The following is a 22,647-nucleotide window of genomic DNA, read 5'->3' as shown; positions in this document are numbered from 1 at the left end:
ACTATGCAAATTGTGGATAGTCCTGATTTCATGGGGTAGAGCATTCCAGAGGATAGGAGCAGCACGGGAGAAGTCTTGGAGTAGGGAGTGGGAGGTACGGATTAGTGCAGAGGTTAGTCGAAAGTCGTTTGCAGAGCGCAGCGATCGGCTAGGCCGATAGACAGAAATGAGAGAAGAGATGTAAGGGGGTGCCGCACTGTGGAGAGCTTTGTGGGTGAGAACAAGTACTTTGAATTGGATCCTATAATGAATGGGCAGCCAATGTAAGGACTGGCGAAGAGCGGACGCGTCCGAGTACCGATTACCCAGATGGACGATCCTGGCTGCTGCATTGAGTATGGACTGGAGAGGGGATAGTCGAGTGACGGGGAGGCCAATTAATAGAGCGTTGCAGTAATCCAGGCGAGAGTGGATCAATGCAACAGTGAGGGTTTTTGTTGTTTCCATAGTGAGAAAAGGGCGGATTCTAGAGATGTTCTTTAGGTGTAAGCGGCAAGAGCGGGCAAGGGATTGTATATGGGATGTAAAGGAGAGATTGGTGTCAAACATAACACCCAGACAGCGCACCTGCTGCCGGGGTGTTATTGTGGTACCACCCACGGAGAAGGAAATGTCAGATTTAGGGAGGTTAGTAGACGGCGGGAGCAGAAGTAGTTCAGTTTTGGAGAGGTTGAGTTTCAGATAGAGAGCAGACATGATATTGGAGACAGACAGACAGTCACTGGCGTTCTGTAGTACAGCGGGGGTAAGGTCGGGGGAAGACGTGTATAGTTGTGTGTCATCAGCATAAAGATGGTACTGAAAGCCAAATCTGCTGATGGTCTGTCCAATTGGGGCCGTGTAGAGAGAGAAAAGAAGGGGGCCAAGGACTGAGCCCTGAGGTACCCCGACAGCAAGAGGAAGAGGAGATGACGTGGAGCCAGAGAACAAAACACTGAAGGAGCCAGGGCTGTGGAGTCGGTAAGCCAAACCTGCGACTCCGACTCCGACTCCTCAATTTCCCTTACACCGACTCCGACTCCACGACTCCGACTCCGACTCCCACACATATTGCTTATATTTAAATGAAAAATTTATTGTAGTACAATGTGAACCTCAGACATTTAATCATTTTTATGATCCAATAATCAAGATATTTAGATAGAACAGAATATATATTGGTGTACTACCCGGTTTTCATTCTTTTTGGTACAGATACGATATGGATAGACAGATATGGATAAATGGATAGAGCAGATTTCTAATCTGCTTTTGCTATTGAAAACATTATCTATGAGCTCAAAAACCTTTCAGGTGATGCAGTTTTTTAAAAAGATGATCAGCTTTTGCAGCTGAAAAACGTATCCTCAAAAAACACAGGAAAAACGCTGTGTGTGAATGTAGCCTTAGATCAGGAATAGAACAGCCATTTATAGGACATTTCATAACTTTCCCAAACTCCTATGAAAAAATATTCAGCACATCCTGCATTGAATTACTGTACCCAATTTATTATATATTTTAGGAGTCGGAGTCGGTCCATTTTATACCGACTCCAACTCCGACTCCGACTCCACCAAAATGAGCTCCGACTCCGACTCCACGACTCCGACTCCGACTCCACAGCCCTGGAAGGAGCGGTCAGAGAGATAGGAAGAGAACCAGGAGAGTGCAGTGTCCTTAATGCCTAGTGACTGGAGCCTAGAGAGTAGGAGATGGTGGTCAACAGTATCGAAAGCTGCAGATAGGTCAAGAAGAATGAGCAGAGAGTGGTCACCGTTACGTTTTGCTGTCAGAAGGTCATTGGTCACTTTGATGAGTGCAGTTTCAGTCGAATGTAGGGGGCGGAAGCCGGACTGTGAAGGGTCTAGAAGGGAGTGAATGGAGAGGTAACGGGTAAGGCGGGAGTAAACTAGGCGTTCCAAAAGTTTAGAGATGAAGGGGAGATTGGAGACTGGTCTGTAGTTGTTTGTTTGTGCAGGATGGGTCGAGAGCAGGTTTCTTTAGTAGTGGAGTAACGATGGCGTGTTTGAAGGAGGATGGGAAAATGCCCGAGGAGAGGGAGAGATTAAAGATTGTAGTTAGGTGGGTTGTGACGACTGGAGAGAGAGACTGGAGGAGATGTGAGGGAATGGAGTCGGTAGTGCATGTAGTCGGACGAGAAGAAGAGAGGAGTCTGGAGACTTCTTCTGTTATGGGATCAAATGTGGAGAGTGAGCCAGGGGAGATGTAGGAAGGGATGGGAGTCACAGCACTTGGTGGTTGGGAGCAGATTTCTTGACGGATATTATCTATTTTTTCTGTAAAGTGGGAGGCCAGGTCATCAGCACAAATGTCTGTGATAGGGGCTTGTGCTTTTGGCCTGAGGAGGGAGTGAAAAGTGTCAAAAAGTTTCTTGGGGTTGTTGGCTAGTGAGGAGATCAGGGTGGTGAAGTAGGTCTGTTTGGCAAGGTGAAGGGCAGCGTTATAGGTTCTTAACATAAATTTGAAGTGGATGAAGTCTTCTGGTGTGCGGGTTTTTCTCCATAGGCGTTCAGCACTCCTGGAGCATCGCTGGAGAAGTTGAGTTTGCGATGTGAGCCAGGGCTCTTTTACTCTGTGTTTGGAGGTTCTGAGGGTGAGGGGAGCTACTTGGTCAAGGGTGCTTCTAAGAGTGTCATTGTAGTGATGAACAGCCAGATTAGGACAGGAAAGAGAGGAGATTGGGGACAGAGATGAGTGTAGGGAATCTGAAAGTGTCTGAGGGTTAATAGCTTGTAGATTTCTGACTGTGTGGTAGGTAGGAATGAGCTGGGGTGGACGAGGATTTGTGAGCGTGAAGGAGAGAATGTTGTGGTCAGAGAGTGGAAGCGGTGAGTTGTTTAGGTGGGAGATTGAACAGAACCGGCAGAAGACCAGATCAAGGGTGTTACCGTCCTTATGTGTCTCAGAGGTTGAAAGCTGTGAGAGGCCTAGAGAGGTGGTTAGTGATAGAAGCTGGGATGCAGATGTGGAAGTGGGGCTGTTAATGGGGATGTTGAAGTCTCCCAGGATGAGGGTTGGTAGTTCTGAGGACATGAAGTGTGGCAGCCAGGCTGAAAAGTGGTCAAGGAAGAGGGTGGGTGAGCCTGGGGGCCGGTATATGACCGCTACCCTGAGGGAGAGGGGACGGAAGAGCCTGATGGTGTGGACCTCAAAAGAAGGGAATAAGAGTGATGGGACTGGGGGGATGACCTGGAAAGTGCATTGTGGGGACAGGAGTATGCCAACTCCACCACCAGGTCTGTTTGTGGGTCTCGGGGAGTGAGAGAATTGTAAGCCACCGTAGGAAATGGCAGCAGGAGAGACAGTGTCAGAATCCTGAATCCAGGTTTCAGTGAGGGCCAACAGATTCAGAGAGTTGTTCAGAAAGTAGTTGTGTAGGAAAGGAAGCTTGTTACAAGCAGACCGTGGATTCCAGAGGGCACAATTAAAAGATTGAGATGAGGGAGTGCAAGTAATGTTAATCAGATTATTGTGGTTTCGATATGAGGTAGGGTAGGGGTCGAGGTTGGGGGATGGTGGACCAGGGTTGGGGGAGATGTCCCCTGAAATCAGTAGGAGAAGGAAGATAAAGAGCCAATAGTTGTTGGAATTGTAAGTAGTTTTTTTCTGCGATGTGTTTGGGCAAGATGGGCTGAGGTCAGGAAGGTGAGGAGTGTGTGGGAGCTGTACATGGGAGAGGGAAGTATAGAGGGGCTGATGTGTATGAGTCGTGATGGAGGGGGGATAGGGTGATGAATGTGGATGGCAAGGGAACACAGGAGGATAAAAATAAAGCACATGGTTAAAGGGGAAGGCAAGGTGTGGGTTACCTGACTCCTGCCCTGACTAACTGCCATGTATAACTGCCGTTTTGCTGGATGCTTATCTTCTGTGATGCTTTGCTTATGGGATGCTTGCGTGCTGTACCCCACACTGCGTGCTTCCCCTTAGCAACTACTACATATATAGGCCACACTACAGGGTCAGGAGAGAGGGATTGTGGGAGATGGTTGGGTATAATTTGGCAGCTGGGGCCAGCACACCAGGGGATGGTTAGATGATCAAAGGCACTAGACCAAGATGTGGCAAAATGCTATAGCACCTTCCACCTGATAAGATCTAGAAAGGCCCCAGTCACAGATCTAAAGCAGTAAGTATTACATACAGTGCAACAAATGAATTATACCAAAGCTTTAGCAAGCACATTTAAATATGCAGCAAAATGGTCAAGCAGCAGAAGTATGGAGTTGTACCATTTGGATATATTACAGCAGAGAAATAGAGGCAGCAGAGGTGGTGATAAAGCTGTTATGATATTAGTGTATTGTACATCAATCACTTCTGTTATAGGCAGCACTTTATCAGATGAGCCTGATATAGTAGTTTCACAGCGTGGTGTGAAATTGTGGTAAACATTCGAGTGGCCCGGAAATCTCAAGCAGTTTTTAACAAAGTGTTACCTTTCATCAACGTATCAGCAAACCATGTGCAAACTATAACTATGAAGAGCTGTGAAAAAATAGGTGACCCCAGAACCTGCCTTCATGCCAACACTCATACAATCTGTGTTGTTTCGAGCCATCGAGGAGCTTACATGGGAAGTTTTTTTTATGGTGGCCATTATTTTTGATCCAACCCAATGACCATGTATGTGGGGAAGTCGAGAGCAATATCATTCATCCTATAGCTATTATATAGGTATGGCATGCTTTTCGGTTAGCAAGCTACTGAAGCGCACACGGATTGTGCAAGTGCACAATTTTTCACATGGACCTCCACTATATTCATCCGTTTTATAAATTAGAACAGACCCAGTCACCCAATACCGGAATTTCAATGTCCAAACAAAGCCTAAAACTGATTTAAAAAAAAAAAAAAAAAAAAAAACAGCCTTAAACTAAATTAAATATTAGGCTGGAGTCACACACAACAATTAAAAAATCGGTCTGATTTTAACGGTCAGAAATCGCACAAAGGTTTTTTCACCATGGCTCCGTCTGTGATCCGATTTTCCAGCGTAGAACCGATTTTATTCGCATGTAAGCATCCGTTTGACATCCATCTGGCGAGATTTTCTCGCAGACTTGCAAAATGGACATCTAATGGAGCGCTATGACAGGTTTTCAAACACAAAGGAAAGAATAGATATAGACACATAGAATACACATATATATCTATATATATATATATATATATATATATAATTCATGCAGTTCTTCATAGCAGAATAGCCACTGTAACATTTGCCGGCTTCTGTAAATTCATTCCCCTACCCGACATGAAATGACACATGGTTTACATATAGTTAACTATTTCATTTCATGTTTTTTTTTATGTCTATCACTAGTAATTAGATGAGGGTTTTTGTGTAAAATGTTGGAGTTGTAGGTGTTAATTTAAGGGGTTAATTCGTTGTAAAAAATTGCAGGGAATTCCGCTGACGTCACTGAGGCTGCAGGGAGTCCCCGCAATTTTTTACAACGAATTAACCCCTTAAATTAACACCTACAACTCCAACATTTTACACAAAAACCCTCATCTAATTACTAGTGATAGACATAAAAAAAAAAACATGAAATGAAATGGTTAACTATATGTAAACCATGTGTCATTTCATGTGGGATAGGGGAATGAATTTACAGAAGCCGGCAAATGTTACAGTGGCTATTCAGCTATGAAGAACTTCATGAATTATATATATATATATATATATACGTATTCTATGTGTCTATATCTATTCTTTCGTTTCTTTATTTAACTTGTCAGTGTGATTTTACTGTATTGCTAAATGAATTGCCGGCTTTTTGTAAAGGACACCTGGTGCTATTTTATCGCAACTCACATATCTGGTCCGTTTGTAATCCGATTTTTTATCGCCCCCATAGACTTGCATTGGCGAGTCCGATCCGAAAATCGGTGACAATCGCAGCATGCTGCGATTGTCTCGGTCCGAGGAAACGGTCAGAAAAAAAATCGGATGATGGGAGCTGCCCCATAGAATAACATTGGAACGAATGCAATGCGATTTTTTATCGCATTGCATTCGTCCGATTTAATCGCTAGTGTGACTCCGGCCTTAAACCAACATTTAACATCTGAACACAGCCTAAAACTACTTCAGCTAAAACCCAGCCTAAGACTAATTTTAATCTTCAACCCAGCTGAACCCAACAATCAACATGTGAACACAGCCTATAACTGATTCATCTAAAACCCAGCCTAAAACTTATTTCAACTTTCAACCCAGCAGAAACAAATACGGTAATCCACGTCTGAACCCAACCTGTAATGGAGTCAACGAAAACCCTTCCGAAAACTAATTTCACTGTTCAACCCAGGTGGACACAACAATCAACATGTGAACACAGCCTATAACTGATTCATCTAAAACCCAGCCTAAAACTTATTTCAACTTTCAACCCAGCAGAAACAAATACGGTAATCCACGTCTGAACCCAACCTGTAATGGAGTCAACGAAAACCCTTCCGAAAACTAATTTCACTGTTCAACCCAGGTGGACACAACAATCAACATGTGAACACAGCCTATAACTGATTCATCTAAAACCCAGCCTAAAACTTATTTCAACTTTCAACCCAGCAGAAACGAATACGGTAATCCACGTCTGAACCCAACCTGTAATGGAGTCAACGAAAACCCTTCCGAAAACTAATTTCACTGTTCAACCCAGGTGGACACAACAATCAACATGTGAACACAGCCTATAACTGATTCACCTAAAACCCAGCCTAAAACTTATTTCAACTTTCAACCCAGCAGAAACGAATTTGGTAATCCACGTCTGAACACAGCCTGTAATGGAGTCAACGAAAACCCTTCCGAAAACTAATTTCACTGTTCAAAACAGGTGGACACAACAAGCAACATGTGAACCCAGCCTATAACTGATTCATCTAAAATCCAACCTAAATCTAATTTCAATTTTTAACCCATCTGAATAAAACAAGCTATGTTCAAACCCAGCCTAAACCTACGGTAATTAATCTAAAACCCAGCCCAACACTAATTTTAGAATTCAACCCAGCTGAACCCAACAAATCAACAACTGGACCCTACCTAAGGCCATGTTCACGCATTGAGTATTTGCTGAGTATTTTACCAAGTATTTGTAAGCCAAAATCAGAAGTGGAACCATCAGAGGAAAATTATCATAGAAATTCGTCCACAACGTTTTTGCAGTATGTGAACATAGCCTTTATATAATGATCGTTGCTTAGATAGCATTTTCTTTAAAGGGGTTGTCCAGGCCTGGGGCTCAAGTTTGCAGATTTTTGAATCCTCACAGTGCACACTGTGTCAGGATTCTCCAGGGGGCGGCGAGTAACCGCAAATAAGCGATTTGCATACATGCAGTCACATGCCGACTAGACGTGCGCGGCCTCGCTCAATACAAGTGAACTGAAGGTGGCAAGACACGTCTAGTCGGAATGTATTCTGTATTCTCATCACATACTTACGGTCGCATGACTGCCGGCGCCGGCCCTAGAAATTCCTGACAGCGCGTACGATGAGGGTTCACGGGTCTGCAGTCACATAGAGTGATTGCAGAAGAGAGCCCCAAGCCCAGACAATCCCTTTAAATCAGGTTTTTCTTATTGACAGGTTCCCCCCAAGTCTTTATATCAGTGCCAACTGATCTTATAATCATTATACTCAATATTTATTACAGTCTGTAAAGTATGATCAGAATAAAACCCCGTCATGGAGAATAGACAGACTTTTTTTGGTTTCTTATCTCCATGTAATCATTATTATCAGGTGGGTAAGCAAATGGAAATGTGTGAAATCAGCTTGGAATGAATACAGGTTTAGCTTGGAGCGGCTGGATCTGTGATGTGTCCTATATTCTCCAGAATTTCCTATCAAGGCTTTTTATAGATAAGAGCCTTTTTTTGATCATCTATTATTAATGTATTTCTTCTGCAATAAGACACCATTGGAAATTCTTATGTTTTCCATATTCATTTTTTTTTTTTTTTTTGCAGTTTTTGATGACAAAGACTGGAATGGGTCATAAATACAAAGGCACCTGCAAAGAAAAGACTGAGACCATGACTTATTTTTTTTAATCCACTTTTGGCTTTTTCTTTAAAAATGGCGTTAAAAACCTTAGCCTTAGAGTGTTAAAAGTACCATACTGTGTAGTGAGTGACACTTCTATATGGATTAAGTGCTGATTTTGCCATAAATTCACAATAAAGTCTGTTTTTTTGCCTCATTTGAACTCTGTGTTCTGTTTTTTTCAAGTCACTTTTCTTGTTTGTGCTGAGGTTTTCGTTGCTCTTTTTTTTGAGCAAAGCTCTTCAGAATGGCGCGCTTTGTTCATGAACTTCGCTCAAAATAAAAAACCCTTTTTTGCACTTTTTTGCACTTTTTTCTAGCCCTCAAAGTTGAACATTTCGGAAGGTTTTTAATTTTCGGGGGGGGGGGGGGGCAAGTATCTGAACTCCACTTTAAACAGGACCTCTTACCAGATGTAAAGTGGCCAGTTTTTGTATTTATTTTTTTCCCACTGCTCCCCTGAGTATTCTGTTTTTTGTTTTTCTTAAATCCGCCATACGGTTCCAGAGATATGGGCTTTTTTATTTAATGCTTTTTTATCATCACAAATGGGGTGTGGCTCACAGGGTAATTATGCAGAGCAGCCAAAAGACACACCCTAGAGGATCCTGTGAGGATGAAAAGGTCCATATCTCTGGAATCGTATGGCGGATTTTAGAAAAACAAAAACCTGAATACTCAGGGGAGGAACAGGAATAAAACAAGAGGAAAAGCTGGCAACTTTTGACCTAGTTACAAGTCCTCTTTTATGTATAGCCTTCCCATAGCGGTGGCATTTTTTTTAACTTTACACTGCAGAACTCTGTATACTAAAGATGAGTTTGGATGCTTATATAGAATGAAATAGTTGTAATGATGGACATTACTTTTAAGCGTCTCCAGTTAAACTTCTCAAGACTACGCCGCAATCTCCTTTACTACCACGCACATCTGTGGATTCAGTATGGAGCATAATACAGGGATTTTTTTCCATGGTGTAATGGGATCTTTAATGTCGTTAGATATAAGCTTTTCATTTTATTACTCTATAAATTAAGACCCGCTTTATGACCGTGGAGCTGCAGCAGGAACAGTTCCGTTATTACTCGGTAACGCTTTGTTCCAGCATTATTTCTTTTTTCTTCCATTTTGGTATTTATTTCCCTAACTTCGATTATGGGGTCCCCTAGGAGCATCTAAGCGGCATTCAACCTCTCCCTTCTATTATGCATAAAATTAGGCTGGGACCAAATTTCATAAAACATTAATAGCTTTTATAACCTAGGAACACACGCGTCGTTGCCTGGTATATTAGACATAGTATAACCCAAAATCAGTAAGGAAAAGTTCTATCATTTTATAGAGGAGCTGGATAATTATGTTTAAAAGATGAGATCTGCTTGAAAGAGTCATTCATAGATATGTATAGAAAGATTTATTCTATTCTTAAACCCCCGTCACACACAGCGAGATCGCTGCTGAGTCACAAGTTTTGTCACGCAACAGCGACCTCAGCAGCGATCTCGCTACGTTTGACAGGTGGCAGCGACCAGGCCCTGCTGTGAGATCGCTGGTCGTGTCGGAATGCCCTGGACATTTTTTTGGTCGTTGAGGTCCCGCTGGGTAACATGCATCGATATGTTTGACAACTTTTACCAACGACCTCGTCAGCGACTCAGAAGCGAGACACATGGCGTGACATCGTTACAAAGGTCGCTACGGGTCGCCGGATCGTTGCTGTGTCGTTGGGAAGATCTGCCTGTTTGACATCTCACCAGCCACCACATAGCGATGCAGCAACGATCCTTATCAGGTCGTATCGTTGTCGGGATCGCTGTAGCGTCGTTATGTGTGACGGGGCCTTTAGGGTAGGTCTTCAGTATCAGAACTGGTGGGGGTCTTATACCTGGAACCCTCATCTGTGCTATTTCGACCGTATGCACTGTTCACATCTGTCCGGAGCGGGTAACAGCAGATCGGTGGCGGTGGTGCCGTGTGTTGAAGCCCCACAGATTTGATGTTGATATCCCCAGTAGAAGACAACTCTTCTGCCCTGGGTGTCCCTGCTGCAGCCAATCTTTAGTGTCATCTGTGATTCCTGCATGTATAGCACAAGTCCACTGAGGCTGACGATTGGCTGCAGTGGTCGCATTGGACATATGCATGATATCACTGCAAAAAGTATATAATGACCATCTATGATCACCAGAATGGTGTCAGAGGAATTTACTTGGTTCATCCAGTCTAAAAAGTCTGCAGTCCCTGTATACAAAGGTTATGGTTGGCACCCCGAGTGGATGGTGGAGCTCAGTGGTAGGATGGATATCCAGACAATAATGCTCAAGGCTAGTATCTCTCTACAGAGCAAGGTCCAAGATATGTTGGCCGTCTTGAAAAGCGTGGTACCCTTGAACATGACATGCTGACAGGTCAATAAAAAATGTCTACTGCAGCTAAAGGCCCCTTTACATTTAGCGATGCACCAGCGATCCCGACCATGATACGACCCGGTCAGGATCGCTGGTGCATCGCTAAATGGTCGCTAGTGAGCTGCCGCACAGGCAGGTCTCACAGCGACGCAGCAGAGGTCGTTACTTACCTTTCAGACGCGGCGATCCTGACGTCCTCCCGCACGTGTCGCTCGTCGGCGCCAGCAGGAAGCGCCCGACGATAAATGGAGCTGCACGATCTCGCGCGATCAGCGACAGACAGCGGGGGAGCCTGTCGGAGGTATGTATCACAAATAGCGATATCGCTAGCCATATCGCTGCTACGTCACAAAATCGGTGGCGCTTTAGCGATATTGCTAGCGATATCACTATGTGTAAAACCCCCTTTAGGGTAGGGTCACAGGACTGTTTTCTCCACATCCGGGAAAAATGGTCTGATTATTCTGAGTTAATCAGAGTATCATCAGTTTTTGTCGAATTTGGAGAGAAAAAGCAAAAAAAAGTCTCCAACTTTTCCATTCTGTTATTCCAGTGTGGTCCACTTTTTTTTTTTTTTCACGGACCCGTAGACTTGCATCTCTGATTTTGATCTGACCCTCAGATCCAAATCAGACATGTCTCCGATTTTTTTTTTTCCGTTGACCCCTCAATTTGAGGAAAAAATTGGACATGTACCCAGCCCCATATGATATCATGAGTAGGAGTGAAAACCATAGTACTTGCTGTAAGAGTAAATTTCAGTCACTACGTGACTGCATATTTCCGAATCCTGACAGTGTGCCATGCGCTCAATGTAACGGTTCCCCTAAATGGGCGGTCACGTGACTGCATGTGTTCGGTTTGCATATTTGCGGTCACGTGCAAACTAGACTCTTCTCTACAACAACATTGAGGAGCAGAAGAAAGTCTAGTCGGAATGTGACCACAAGTATGAAACTTGCATATAAGCTACCGCCCAGCTGCACGGGGATGTAGCGGAATCCCCATATTGTCGTGATACAGCAGTCTACATAGACTGGTTAACTCCTTTAAAGGGATATTCCAAACCTAGATTGACAATTACGACCAGCGCCTTGGTCAAGACACCGTACTGGAAGAGTTATATGCACAAACTCTGTGTGACTGGATATTTCTTATTGTCTGCGTAGACCGTTCCTCCGCATGTCACTGCCGTTGGTAATCTGGTGATCAGTAGTCTGAGACCTTACCCTTAACTTAGCTGGCACTTAGTCATCGGGGTTGTATAGGATAAAACATATGTCTAGGATATTTCACCAATGTGCGATGGCAGTGACCCAAACGGGACAAATGGACAAAGATTGTTTAATTCACCTTACAGTCATTTCCAAGGGATTTGTGGAATACATGATATAGCCTCAATGAATACCATTACTCAGGAGCAGAAATAGAAAAGGAAGGATGGGCCTGATCTTCTTGCGGTAAAATATTAAAAGCTTTTTATTGACACAGGGATAGATTGTGTTGCCTGGGAGAATGAAAACATACAATGAATCAAGAAGGACAACAGTCTAACTAAATACATTATTGCACTGATTTATTAGCCGGCTGTTTATGTTTTAAGTTGGCGGTAGGCAGCTTATATTACACCATGATGTATCTACACTGACATCCCTAGGCCATCGTTATGGTATACAGCTGGCATCCTGATTCTATGTTGGTATAATATCTATTCCCGAGGCCAGTCCATGCCAATTGGACAAAAAATATTTTAGGAGTCTCTTGCTCAGTTCAACAGTGCAACCAGGAGGGTGAATTTCCCCTGACACTGGGGCTAATATGTCAATCCCAATTACAGGGGATCTCTGCGATCGTAAAAAGCAAGCAAAGAAGTTACTGTAAATAGGTAAAAAAAAAAAAAAAAAGCCACCACCAGTCCAAATCAGAATTTCTAGTCCCGTCTCCTACAAAAAAAAAAATTCATATATATACCGTATATATATATATAATTGTTACCGAATGGGATCGCAATATAACATTTTTTGTGGCCATTGTTTGATTATAAAACAGACTCGTTTCATTTTTATTTATTTATTTTTTTTTTATATATTTTCTCGAAATATTGCCCCCAAAAATGTAAAATTATGTAAAAATGAATTTTCATGATATGCCATTTAATCTAAGAGCAGCGTAATGTAGAGACAGAGTTCCTGATTCCAGGGATATGTCACTGGCTCAGCAGCTTCCTGTAGCTTCGATAGAGACAGTGTTTCATTAGGTGATCAGTGCAGGACTAGGTGTCCTGTGCCAGGCAGTCCGTCCATGTAATCTATGTAACTCCGCCTCCATCACTGATTGTGGTAACTTGCTGACAGTGCACAGTGTACACAGAAAGCGGCCAATCAGTGGTGTGGGCAGGATTATACAGAGCTCAGCATTCATAGCACTGTTACATCTGAGTAGCTCCGCCCACTGGACTCAGAATGAGCAGAGGTTTATTAACTATGCTGTACAGTGTATTCTTTTGTCCTCTGTCGGGTTGGTGCTTGTTGGTAGACCTTTCTTTCTTCTATACGTCTGGCAATGATGTCCTCCATCTTGCTGAGAAGTAGTTTCGTGGAAGAACTCAAGGGAACTGGATTAGAGGGGGTCAAAAACTTTATGCAATTGCCTTTAATATGAGTTCTTTCCAGTAAAAGAGTATTTGTCCCTTGGGTTCTGTAAAATCCATAAATTCCACGAATGTGATTACGTTTCTCTGCAAATAATAAAGCTCGACTTCCAGCTCACAGGTAAACCTAATGGAAAAACCCAGGACTGGTCATTTGCCGTAGAGTTACAAATGACGTTTCCGTCCGGATGCCTCATCTATACACATCTAGTCAGACTTGACCCGGTGGTGGCCTGTCGCTGTTTGCTTATAGAGCGCGGTGTGTGGGCCGCTAACTGAATTGTGTTGCAGTCAGCGGTGTAATTAAAGTGAGACCGGGCTGCTGCTCTCTCGCGAAGGTCGAGACAAAGCAATTTCAAGACAAAGAGATTTAATTAAAAGCAAAACGTCTCTCTTTCAAATTGCTGGTCTCAACGAAAGACGCCAACTGTGCGGAGCCTGTCCAACAAGAGCTTAATAATATTTTTACTGTCTTTTAATTGCTTAACTAAGGAAGGTGTGCCATTACTGGAAAACTAGACCTTTGGGTAAGGCTATATACTGTACATAGTTCCACCCAGGCATGAAAGGGATTGTGCCACCAGGTGAAGACCTTTGGCAGCACCTTACATTTTTAGTCCACTCTCCCTTTCGAAAATGCATCCATATTTGTCTGAACTTAGCCTTCATGAGCTGTATGGGGGAGTCAGGAGAGGACGCTGTCGGCCGACAGTTATCTTAGGTTTATTAGCACCTCAAACTTCTTAAAAAGTCAAGTAATGTCTTCAATGTCTTCACAACCTGCAGCCTCCGGACCACGTGTGGCCTACGATGTCATTCTGTGTATCCACCAAAAATCTGGGCACAATCATGTTTGCTCGTATTTGGTGGCTGCCAAAGAAAAGAGGAGTGCTGCTTATTGTCGAAAAATGACAGATATTTTTCATCTATGCAACTCCCAAATGTTGGAAACAAATGGTTCTCTTGACTGTTCTGTAACCCCACAGAAAGTGTAGATGTAGTTGTACATCAATGAGGATTTCCTTAATGTAGTTTTGTTGGAATAATGAAACTCTCTTTAAAGGGAACATGTCCATTGATTCATGCTGTCCGAACCATTGGCATAGTCAGGCACTGGCAGCATTATTGCCATTGTGTATGCTCAAATGTTAAATACTGCAGCATTTCTGAGAAATTTACTTTGAATAGCTGGCCAGAGACCATATGCCTCAGATGACTAGTCCAAGACACAGATCCCTTACAGCTTCTCCCCACCCTGCTTACCTAGACTTGACATGTTTTTCCCTATACATGTGACGCTGAGTCACTACTCATGGACAAGCCGTGAGACAGGGTAGTCAGGAGGTCCGAGGTCAGATACCGGGAGGGCTTGTAGTACAGAGGGGTAATACAAAGGCATGGTCAAGTAATAGTCCGGGGTCAGATACCGGGAGGGCTTGTAGTACAGAGGGGTAATACAAAGGCATGGTCAAGTAATAGTCCGGGGACCAATGCCAGGAGGGTATGTGAAGATAAGGGGTTAAGAGAAACGGATAGTCAGATGTCTATTCCGGAGTCAGATACCTGAGGTCAGAGAGAGCCAAGAGCAAAAGGGATAACACAAACTAAGAGTCACGACAAATCCATGGTCCGGCAACAAGATCAGGAAATCGGACTCAGAGAAAAGCAGACGTATCATATAGCAAATCTACAGCTGACAATGGTCTGCTCATACCTAGCCAGCTAAATTGCTAGCAAATTAGCAAGAACAGGAGACACCTGGAGGAACGCCCGCAGGGTGGGCCAGATTAAGCAGCAGGGCTCTCAATAAAAATGCTGACAGCCTTGCATGCCCCAGCCTCAGATTGGACAGCTGGGCTGTTACTCTCAATACTGACAGTCCGGCACCCTACGTATCCTATATGGCAGCCGACTCCCAATCGGATTGCATGTAGCCATTTTGCAATCATTTAATGGTCATTATGGGCACCTCTAGACGGAGAAAAAAGATCTGGCGCCCAGACGAGTGTTCAGTCGCTATGGCCACCTTAACTCTGCTAACATCATTTAAGACTGGATAGAACTTTTAAATAAAGTTATCTGATCCATTCTCATTAGTGCGAAGTATATCCAAAATTAAATATACATACAACTGATTAATAATTACAGCGAAGTTCGTGTAAACAAAACAGTTTGCTGTAAATATAATTAATAATCCCAATTTAATCCAAAATTCAAACAAAACCATTACCCATCATCACCAACATGCCTGCCTATTAATTATGGTGCAAATATTTATTGCCTCCCTATTGTAGATTAACGGACTGCCATTTTTTCAATTAAGAAGTGGAATTTAATTACCGAACACACATCACTGTAGAAGATGCCTCACTCTTATTAATGGCGGAGGAGCTAAAGGAGCTATTTACATATTTTTGCCTGATAATGAGTTTCACCAAGATGGCAAAGTCAACAAGCTTTAGCTTATCATTGAAGCCGAGGCGAAGTGCTGAGTTCACTTGCGCGTTAATGCTGTTTTGGCACGTATAGATCTGCTAATTAAAACAGCACTTACAACTATCTTGTTGTTTAACCTTTCAGGAAAACTGAAGTGTGAACATAAAAGTTAGTCGACGTGCACAGATGGTAGAAAAGTTTAATTAATGGAAGGCGACAATCATGAATCGCTTTATAAGGAACATTTTGGGTAATCTGTACCTAAAAGAAGGGTTTTTTTTAGGGATTTTGATGAGTGTCCACCCTTGAACTAATGGAGGAAAATGCGATAATTGACTTAGGATCTTTTATCTTTTGAAGTCAACCCCCAATTAAAAAGTTAAAATACCTAAATCCTATTAATCAAAATAGTTCATGTATGCCATATTTACAGGCGTCTCTGCCTGACTTCCATAGAAGTGAATAGAGAGAGTCGAATATGCATCGCTACGCCTCCATTCCCGGTGACAAAGGACAAGACCTCATTCTCAAGAAGTGGAACCCACATCTATCAGACATTTTTGGCAAATCTTATGGATAGGCCAAAAATATCTAAGATGTACCGTAGTTTTCCTGTAGATTGGGATTAAATGGAGAGCCCACCCAATATTTTGCCCAGGAAACTCCACCGACGTTTCTCCAGACTGGTTCTACTTGACTGGATTGTCTTGAGTAATATTACATTGAGTGGATCCTGAAGTTTGTGGCATTGAGCGTATAATCCTAAGGCAATGGATCTATGGTGAGGTGATTACGAGACAGCATGTCCAGGACCCCCGGAGACCACTGCGTCAAAATACACATATTTACCAACTCTCTCAAAATCTCTGTAAGGCCCTCGAAAAAATGGGAAACCTCCGAGACCCAAAGTAGAACTGGCAAGACCTCTAAAACTTGCTGGAAAGCAGCACTTTCTAAAAGGTTTCTTGTGCTATGGTGTCAAACTGAGCATTGAGAGGACATGAATGTGGTGTGGAAAATGGGTGGAGGTCATGGTTATGCGAAAATGCTTTTAGGCATGCGCAGTGACCTTCTAGATGAGCATCCATGAAAGTTGACAAGTGTGATCATACCCACAAATAAGTCCTATTTTTTTCGGTGGGTCGTCTTCTTGCGATCTCTACATCTCTCCACATCCAACTGGTTGTGAGAGTATACACGAACAACTCCTTTTCTAGGAGTTTTTCCATCCTATAAAGTAAAGGCAGATCGTTAGGCTGTGCAATGACTTCATAAATGGTGGTGTCCAACCTTTTGGGACCACTACTGATCCTGAGAATGAAGGAAATTTTGGGCTAGTTTAGCACTGTGTCCCCATTCATGTGAGTGTCTTGGAACAGTTAAAAATAGGACATGGATGCTCGAGAGATGATGATGCTCATTTGCTTCACGTTGTGGCAAGGTTGGGTGGGACACTTACTGGTGTGAGGTGCCCGAGATTATTTCCAAAAGTGTACTCTGCGTGACCCACTTGAAGTCAACTGTGGGAATCGAACTGAACCAAGAGCCTTCCCTTCAGACTCTTGCAGGAAGCTAGATTTGTTAGATGTATTTATTGATGGGCAGGAGAATAACCTATAACACTATAGTGGGTGTTTATTATGGTTATCTACATACAATCTACATGTATAGCTCGTTAAGTGCTAATTGATCTATGACAAGTCATTAATCTAGGACATGTAGATGAGACAACAAGTTCTGAGTGTGGTTTCCACATCTGAGTTATGTTAACTGGGCTTAAAGGGACTCTGTCACCAGGTTTTTGCCATGTATTCTGAGAGCACCATAATGTAGTGGTAGAAACTATGATTCCAGCTATATATCACTTACTGTGATGCTTGATGTAGTTTTGATAAAATCACAGTCTTATCAGCAGGAAATTATCACTAGCGGACTAGTCAACCTGTTGCCAGGTAGTTCAACCCCACCATTGATTGGTAGCTTTCTGTGTACACTGTACATGGGCAGAAAGCGACCAATCAGTGGTGGGGGCGCGGTTATACAGCGCTCAACCTTCTGAGAACTAGGAAATAAAGCAGATAAAACTGTGATTTTATCAAAACTTCAGCAAGCAGATTAGTAAGTCATACATCATTGAAATCAGGGTCTCTGGCCTTGCAGTGCACTGCTCTCAGATGGGGAAGCAAAAATCTGTTGACAGATTCCCTTTCAGGTGATACTCAGTGGTCTCTCTGCGGCAAGACTCTTGCAGGAAACTAGATTTGTTAGATGTATTTATTGATGGGCAGGAGAATAACCTATAACACTATAGTGGGTGTTTATTATGGTTATCTACATACAATCTACATGTATAGCTCGTTAAGTGCTAATTGATCTATGACAAGTCATTAATCTAGGACATGTAGATGAGACAACAAGTTCTGAGTGTGGTTTCCACATCTGAGTTATGTTAACTGGGCTTAAAGGGACTCTGTCACCAGGTTTTTGCCATGTATTCTGAGAGCACCATAATGTAGTGGTAGAAACTATGATTCCAGCTATATATCACTTACTGTGATGCTTGATGTAGTTTTGATAAAATCACAGTCTTATCAGCAGGAAATTATCACTAGCGGACTAGTCAACCTGTTGCCAGGTAGTTCAACCCCACCATTGATTGGTAGCTTTCTGTGTACACTGTACATGGGCAGAAAGCGACCAATCAGTGGTGGGGGCGCGGTTATACAGCGCTCAACCTTCTGAGAACTAGGAAATAAAGCAGATAAAACTGTGATTTTATCAAAACTTCAGCAAGCAGATTAGTAAGTCATACATCATTGAAATCAGGGTCTCTGGCCTTGCAGTGCACTGCTCTCAGATGGGGAAGCAAAAATCTGTTGACAGATTCCCTTTCAGGTGATACTCAGTGGTCTCTCTGCGGCAAGAGGTGGATGGGTTTTGTGTTGTAGTATTGTCGGTTTACTTTTCTTTATGTCTCCTGGAAATTCAGTTGATTTTACTTATATGTTTGAGCCATTTATTGTCTTTATTACAAGTGTATTTTATTGCAAAAACTTCAATAAAAAAAATCTATGATATTAAAGAAAGAGGACTTGGTGCTAAACCAGGTGAGGATTCCAAAGATAGATCTCCAACCAATCATTATGCGATGGCATATCCCAGCGATCAAATGGAATTACCCTTAAAAATAAGTTTTTTGTGATGTGTGGAATCTGTGATTTGGCCTTTAGGCAACAAACATAGTCACGTTAGTTTTACATGAGGATGATTGATAGTACCAGAAACAATAATACACATACCTGAGAAATATCACGGGCTTCTTCAATAAGTATTCCCCCTTCAGGGTAAATTCTTTAGATCTTCAAGAATAGAACTACAATTAGTATTTGCAAATACAGTGGGGAAAATAAGTATTTGTTACACTGACGATTTTGCCAGTTTTCCCTCCTACAAAAAAAGGGAGAGGTCTGTATTTTTTATCGTAGGTACACTTCAACTGTGAGAAACAGAATCTAAATAAAAAACAGAAAATCACATTGTAGGATTTTTACATAATTAAGAAGCCCTCCTATAATAGGCAAGCAGCTTTGTGAGAAGGCAACATCTGTTCGCACAATTATTATAAAATGGAAGAAACACAAGATGACTGTCAATCTTCCTCTGTCTGGTGCTCCATCTTCATACAAGATTTCTTGTCATGGGGTGAGGATGATTCTGAGAAAGGTCAGGAATCAGCCCAGAAAAAAACATTAGTAACACACTATGCAGTCATGGTTTAAATTCCTGCAGGGCACGCAAGGTCCCCCTGCTCACGCCAGCACATGTCCAGGCCCGTTTGAAGTTCGCCAATGACCATCTGGATGATCCAGAGGAGGGATCGGAGAAGGTTATGGGGTCAGATGAAACCAAAATAAAACTTTTTGGTATCAACTCCGCTCTCTGTGTGTGGAGGAAGAAGAAAGTTGAGTACAACCCCCAAGAACACCTTCCCAACCGTGAAGCATGGTGGGGGAAACATTATACTTTTGGGCGAGCTTTTCTGCAAATGGGACAGTACAACTGCACTGTATTGAAGACAGGATTGATGGGGTCATGTATCGTGAGATTTTGGCCAACAACCTCCTTCCCTCAGTTAGAGCATAGAATATGGGTCGTTGCTGGGTCTTCCAGCATGACAATGACCTGAAACACACAGTCAGAGCAACTAAGGAGTGGCTCCATAAGAAGCATTTCAAGGTCCTGGAGTGGCCTAGCCAGTCTCCAGAACTGAACCCAATAGAAAATCTATGGATGGAACTGAAGCTCAATGCCCAAATCACTCTGAAAATACATGTGTATGGGAGGCCGAGCATCATAGCTGTCATCAAATATTATGCAGCACCATAAAAAGTGGATCCTCCCTATAAGTAGCTCATAACACAATTAGATCACCCATAGTTGAGAGTATGGGAAGCTGGAGATGACTCGGCTTTGACTGATACACCTAGACTATTCATTATGTATATGAAACTTTCCTGGAAGGCATGATGACTGCTGGCAGGATATGGAGTCATATTCATTTAATCTGGAATTCAGTTTCTTCCTCAATATTACAGACCTTTTCTTTTGTAAGCTCTAAATTGTCTAAAAATGGAACATTTTAAAATATTTCATTTTCCATGGAAATAAATTTGATCATGAACACGTGAAAACCTTTGCACAAGGAGAGAGCTGTATCGGTGGGGGTCAGGGGAGGAAGATTCTAAATGATTCTAGATTCCCTTCCGCCACATACGAATACATCAGTATGACAAATGTCGCAAGGCTGCTCTCCTGCTGTCTGTCTATGAAGGACACACAGTGCGTCACCCAGCTTTGCACATAGACTTGCCTCTGCACCTAGCATTCACATGGTATGTCCATCCACCCAGCTCTCCTGCTCTCCTGCTGTCTGTCTATGAAGGACACACAGTGCGTCACCCAGCTTTGCACATAGACTTGCCTCTGCACCTAGCATTCACATGGTATGTCCATCCACCCAGCTCTCCTGCTCTCCTGCTGTCTGTCTATGAAGGACACACAGTGCGTCACCCAGCTTTGCACATAGACTTGCCTCTGCACCTAGCATTCACATGGTATGTCCATCCACCCAGCTCTCCTGCTCTCCTGCTGTCTGTCTATGAAGGACACACAGTGCGTCACCCAGCTTTGCACATAGACTTGCCTCTGCACCTAGCATTCACATGGTATGTCCATCCACCCAGCTCTCCTGCTCTCCTGCTGTCTGTCTATGAAGGACACACAGTGCGTCACCCAGCTTTGCACATAGACTTGCCTCTGCACCTAGCATTCACATGGTATGTCCATCCACCCAGCTCTCCTGCTCTCCTGCTGTCTGTCTATGAAGGACGCACAGTGCGTCACCCAGCTTTGCACATAGACTTGCCTCTGCACCTAGCATTCACATGGTATGTCCATCCACCCAGCTCTCCTGCTCTCCTGCTGTCTGTCTATGAAGGACACACAGTGCGTCACCCAGCTTTGCACATAGACTTGCCTCTGCACCTAGCATTCACATGGTATGTCCATCCACCCAGCTCTCCTGCTCTCCTGCTGTCTGTCTATGAAGGACACACAGTGCGTCACCCAGCTTTGCACATAGACTTGCCTCTGCACCTAGCATTCACATGGTATGTCCATCCACCCAGCTCTCCTGCTCTCCTGCTGTCTGTCTATGAAGGACACACAGTGCGTCACCCAGCTTTGCACATAGACTTGCCTCTGCACCTAGCATTCACATGATATCTGAAACTCAACATGGACAAAACAGAATTCATCATCTTTCCCCCATCTCACTTGACCCCCCCTACGAACCTATCAATTACAGTAAATGACTGCCCACTCTCCCCAGTCCCACAAGTTCGCTGCCTCGGAGTAATCCTTGATGCTGATCTCTCCTTCAAACCACATATCCAAACCCTTTCCACTTCCTGCCGACTTCAACTCAAAAATATTTCACGCATCCGTTCATTCCTCACCCAAGAATCTGCAAAAACCCTAGTCCATGCCCTCATCATCTCTCGCCTTGACTACTGCAACCTCATGCTCTGCGGCCTCCCCTCAAACACTCTCGCACCCCTCCAATCTATTCTAAACTCTGCTGCCCGACTAATCCACCTGTCCCCCCGCTATTCCCCAGCTTCTCCCCTCTGTCAATCCCTTCACTGGCTCCCAATTGCCCAGAGACTCCATTACAAAACCCTAACCATGACATACAAAGCCATCCACAACTTGTCTCCTCCATACATCTGTGACCTCGTCTCCCGGTACTTTCCTGCACGCAACCTCCGATCCTCACAAGATCTCCTTCTCTACTCCCCTCTTATCTCCTCTTCCCACAATCGCATACAAGATTTCTCTCGCGCATCTCCCCTACTCTGGAACTCTCTACCACAACATATCAGACTCTCACCTACCATCGAAACCTTCAAAAAGAGCCTGAAGACCCACCTCTTCCGACAAGCCTATAACCTGCAGTAACCACCGATCGACCAAACCGCTGCACGACCAGCTCTACCCTCGCCTACTGTATTATCACCCATCCCTTGAAGATTGTGAGCCCTCGCGGGCAGGGTCCTCTCTCCTCCTGTACCAGTTATGACTTGTATTGTTTAAGACTATTGTACTTGTTTTTATGTATACCCCCCTCACATGTAAAGCGCCATGGAATAAATGGCGCTATAACAATAAATAATAATAATAATAATAATAATAAGGCAGATGGGTTTTCTATTAAGGATTTTGCTTTGGGCACTAATGAATAACTGCAATTTCATAAAACCTTTGACAGATCATAGAATCATTGTGCTGAGACCCCTTGTGCTGAGACCCCCACCAATTGCTAAGTCAAAAACGCTGAAGCGCTCAATTGAGTGCTGCTTTCCTCCGAGACTGAAAACGGGCTCATAAACTTTGTTTTATAGTCAAAAATGTTGACACGCCTGTCCAGGCAATAGTTTTCCTTGCTCTTAGGCTGCTTTTACACTTACCGTGGTTTTGCGTGCCGATTTTGCGGCCCCAATAGATTTCTATGGGGCAGCAAAATCATC

General features: G+C 43.4%; 2 protein-coding genes across 3 annotated transcripts in view; both read left to right on the top strand.

The window, feature by feature from the left end:
* ADAP1 (ArfGAP with dual PH domains 1) overlaps nt 1-22,647 on the top strand; it is a 327,348-nt gene that overhangs the window by 195,413 nt on the left and 109,288 nt on the right. The gene's annotated exons all lie outside the window — the stretch shown is intronic.
* Nucleotides 9,112-22,569, top strand: LOC141047823 (uncharacterized). Its single transcript, XM_073543148.1, has 3 exons — nt 9,112-9,153; nt 20,315-21,228; nt 21,951-22,569. Coding segments are annotated over exons 1-3 (957 nt in total). The 3' UTR covers nt 21,952-22,569.

Source organism: Dendrobates tinctorius, unplaced genomic scaffold (genome assembly GCF_039654945.1).
Source record: "Dendrobates tinctorius isolate UK_male_01 unplaced genomic scaffold, ASM3965494v1 ptg000129l, whole genome shotgun sequence".
NCBI lineage: Eukaryota > Metazoa > Chordata > Amphibia > Anura > Dendrobatidae > Dendrobates > Dendrobates tinctorius.
This window is presented reverse-complemented; position numbering and strand designations above follow the sequence as displayed.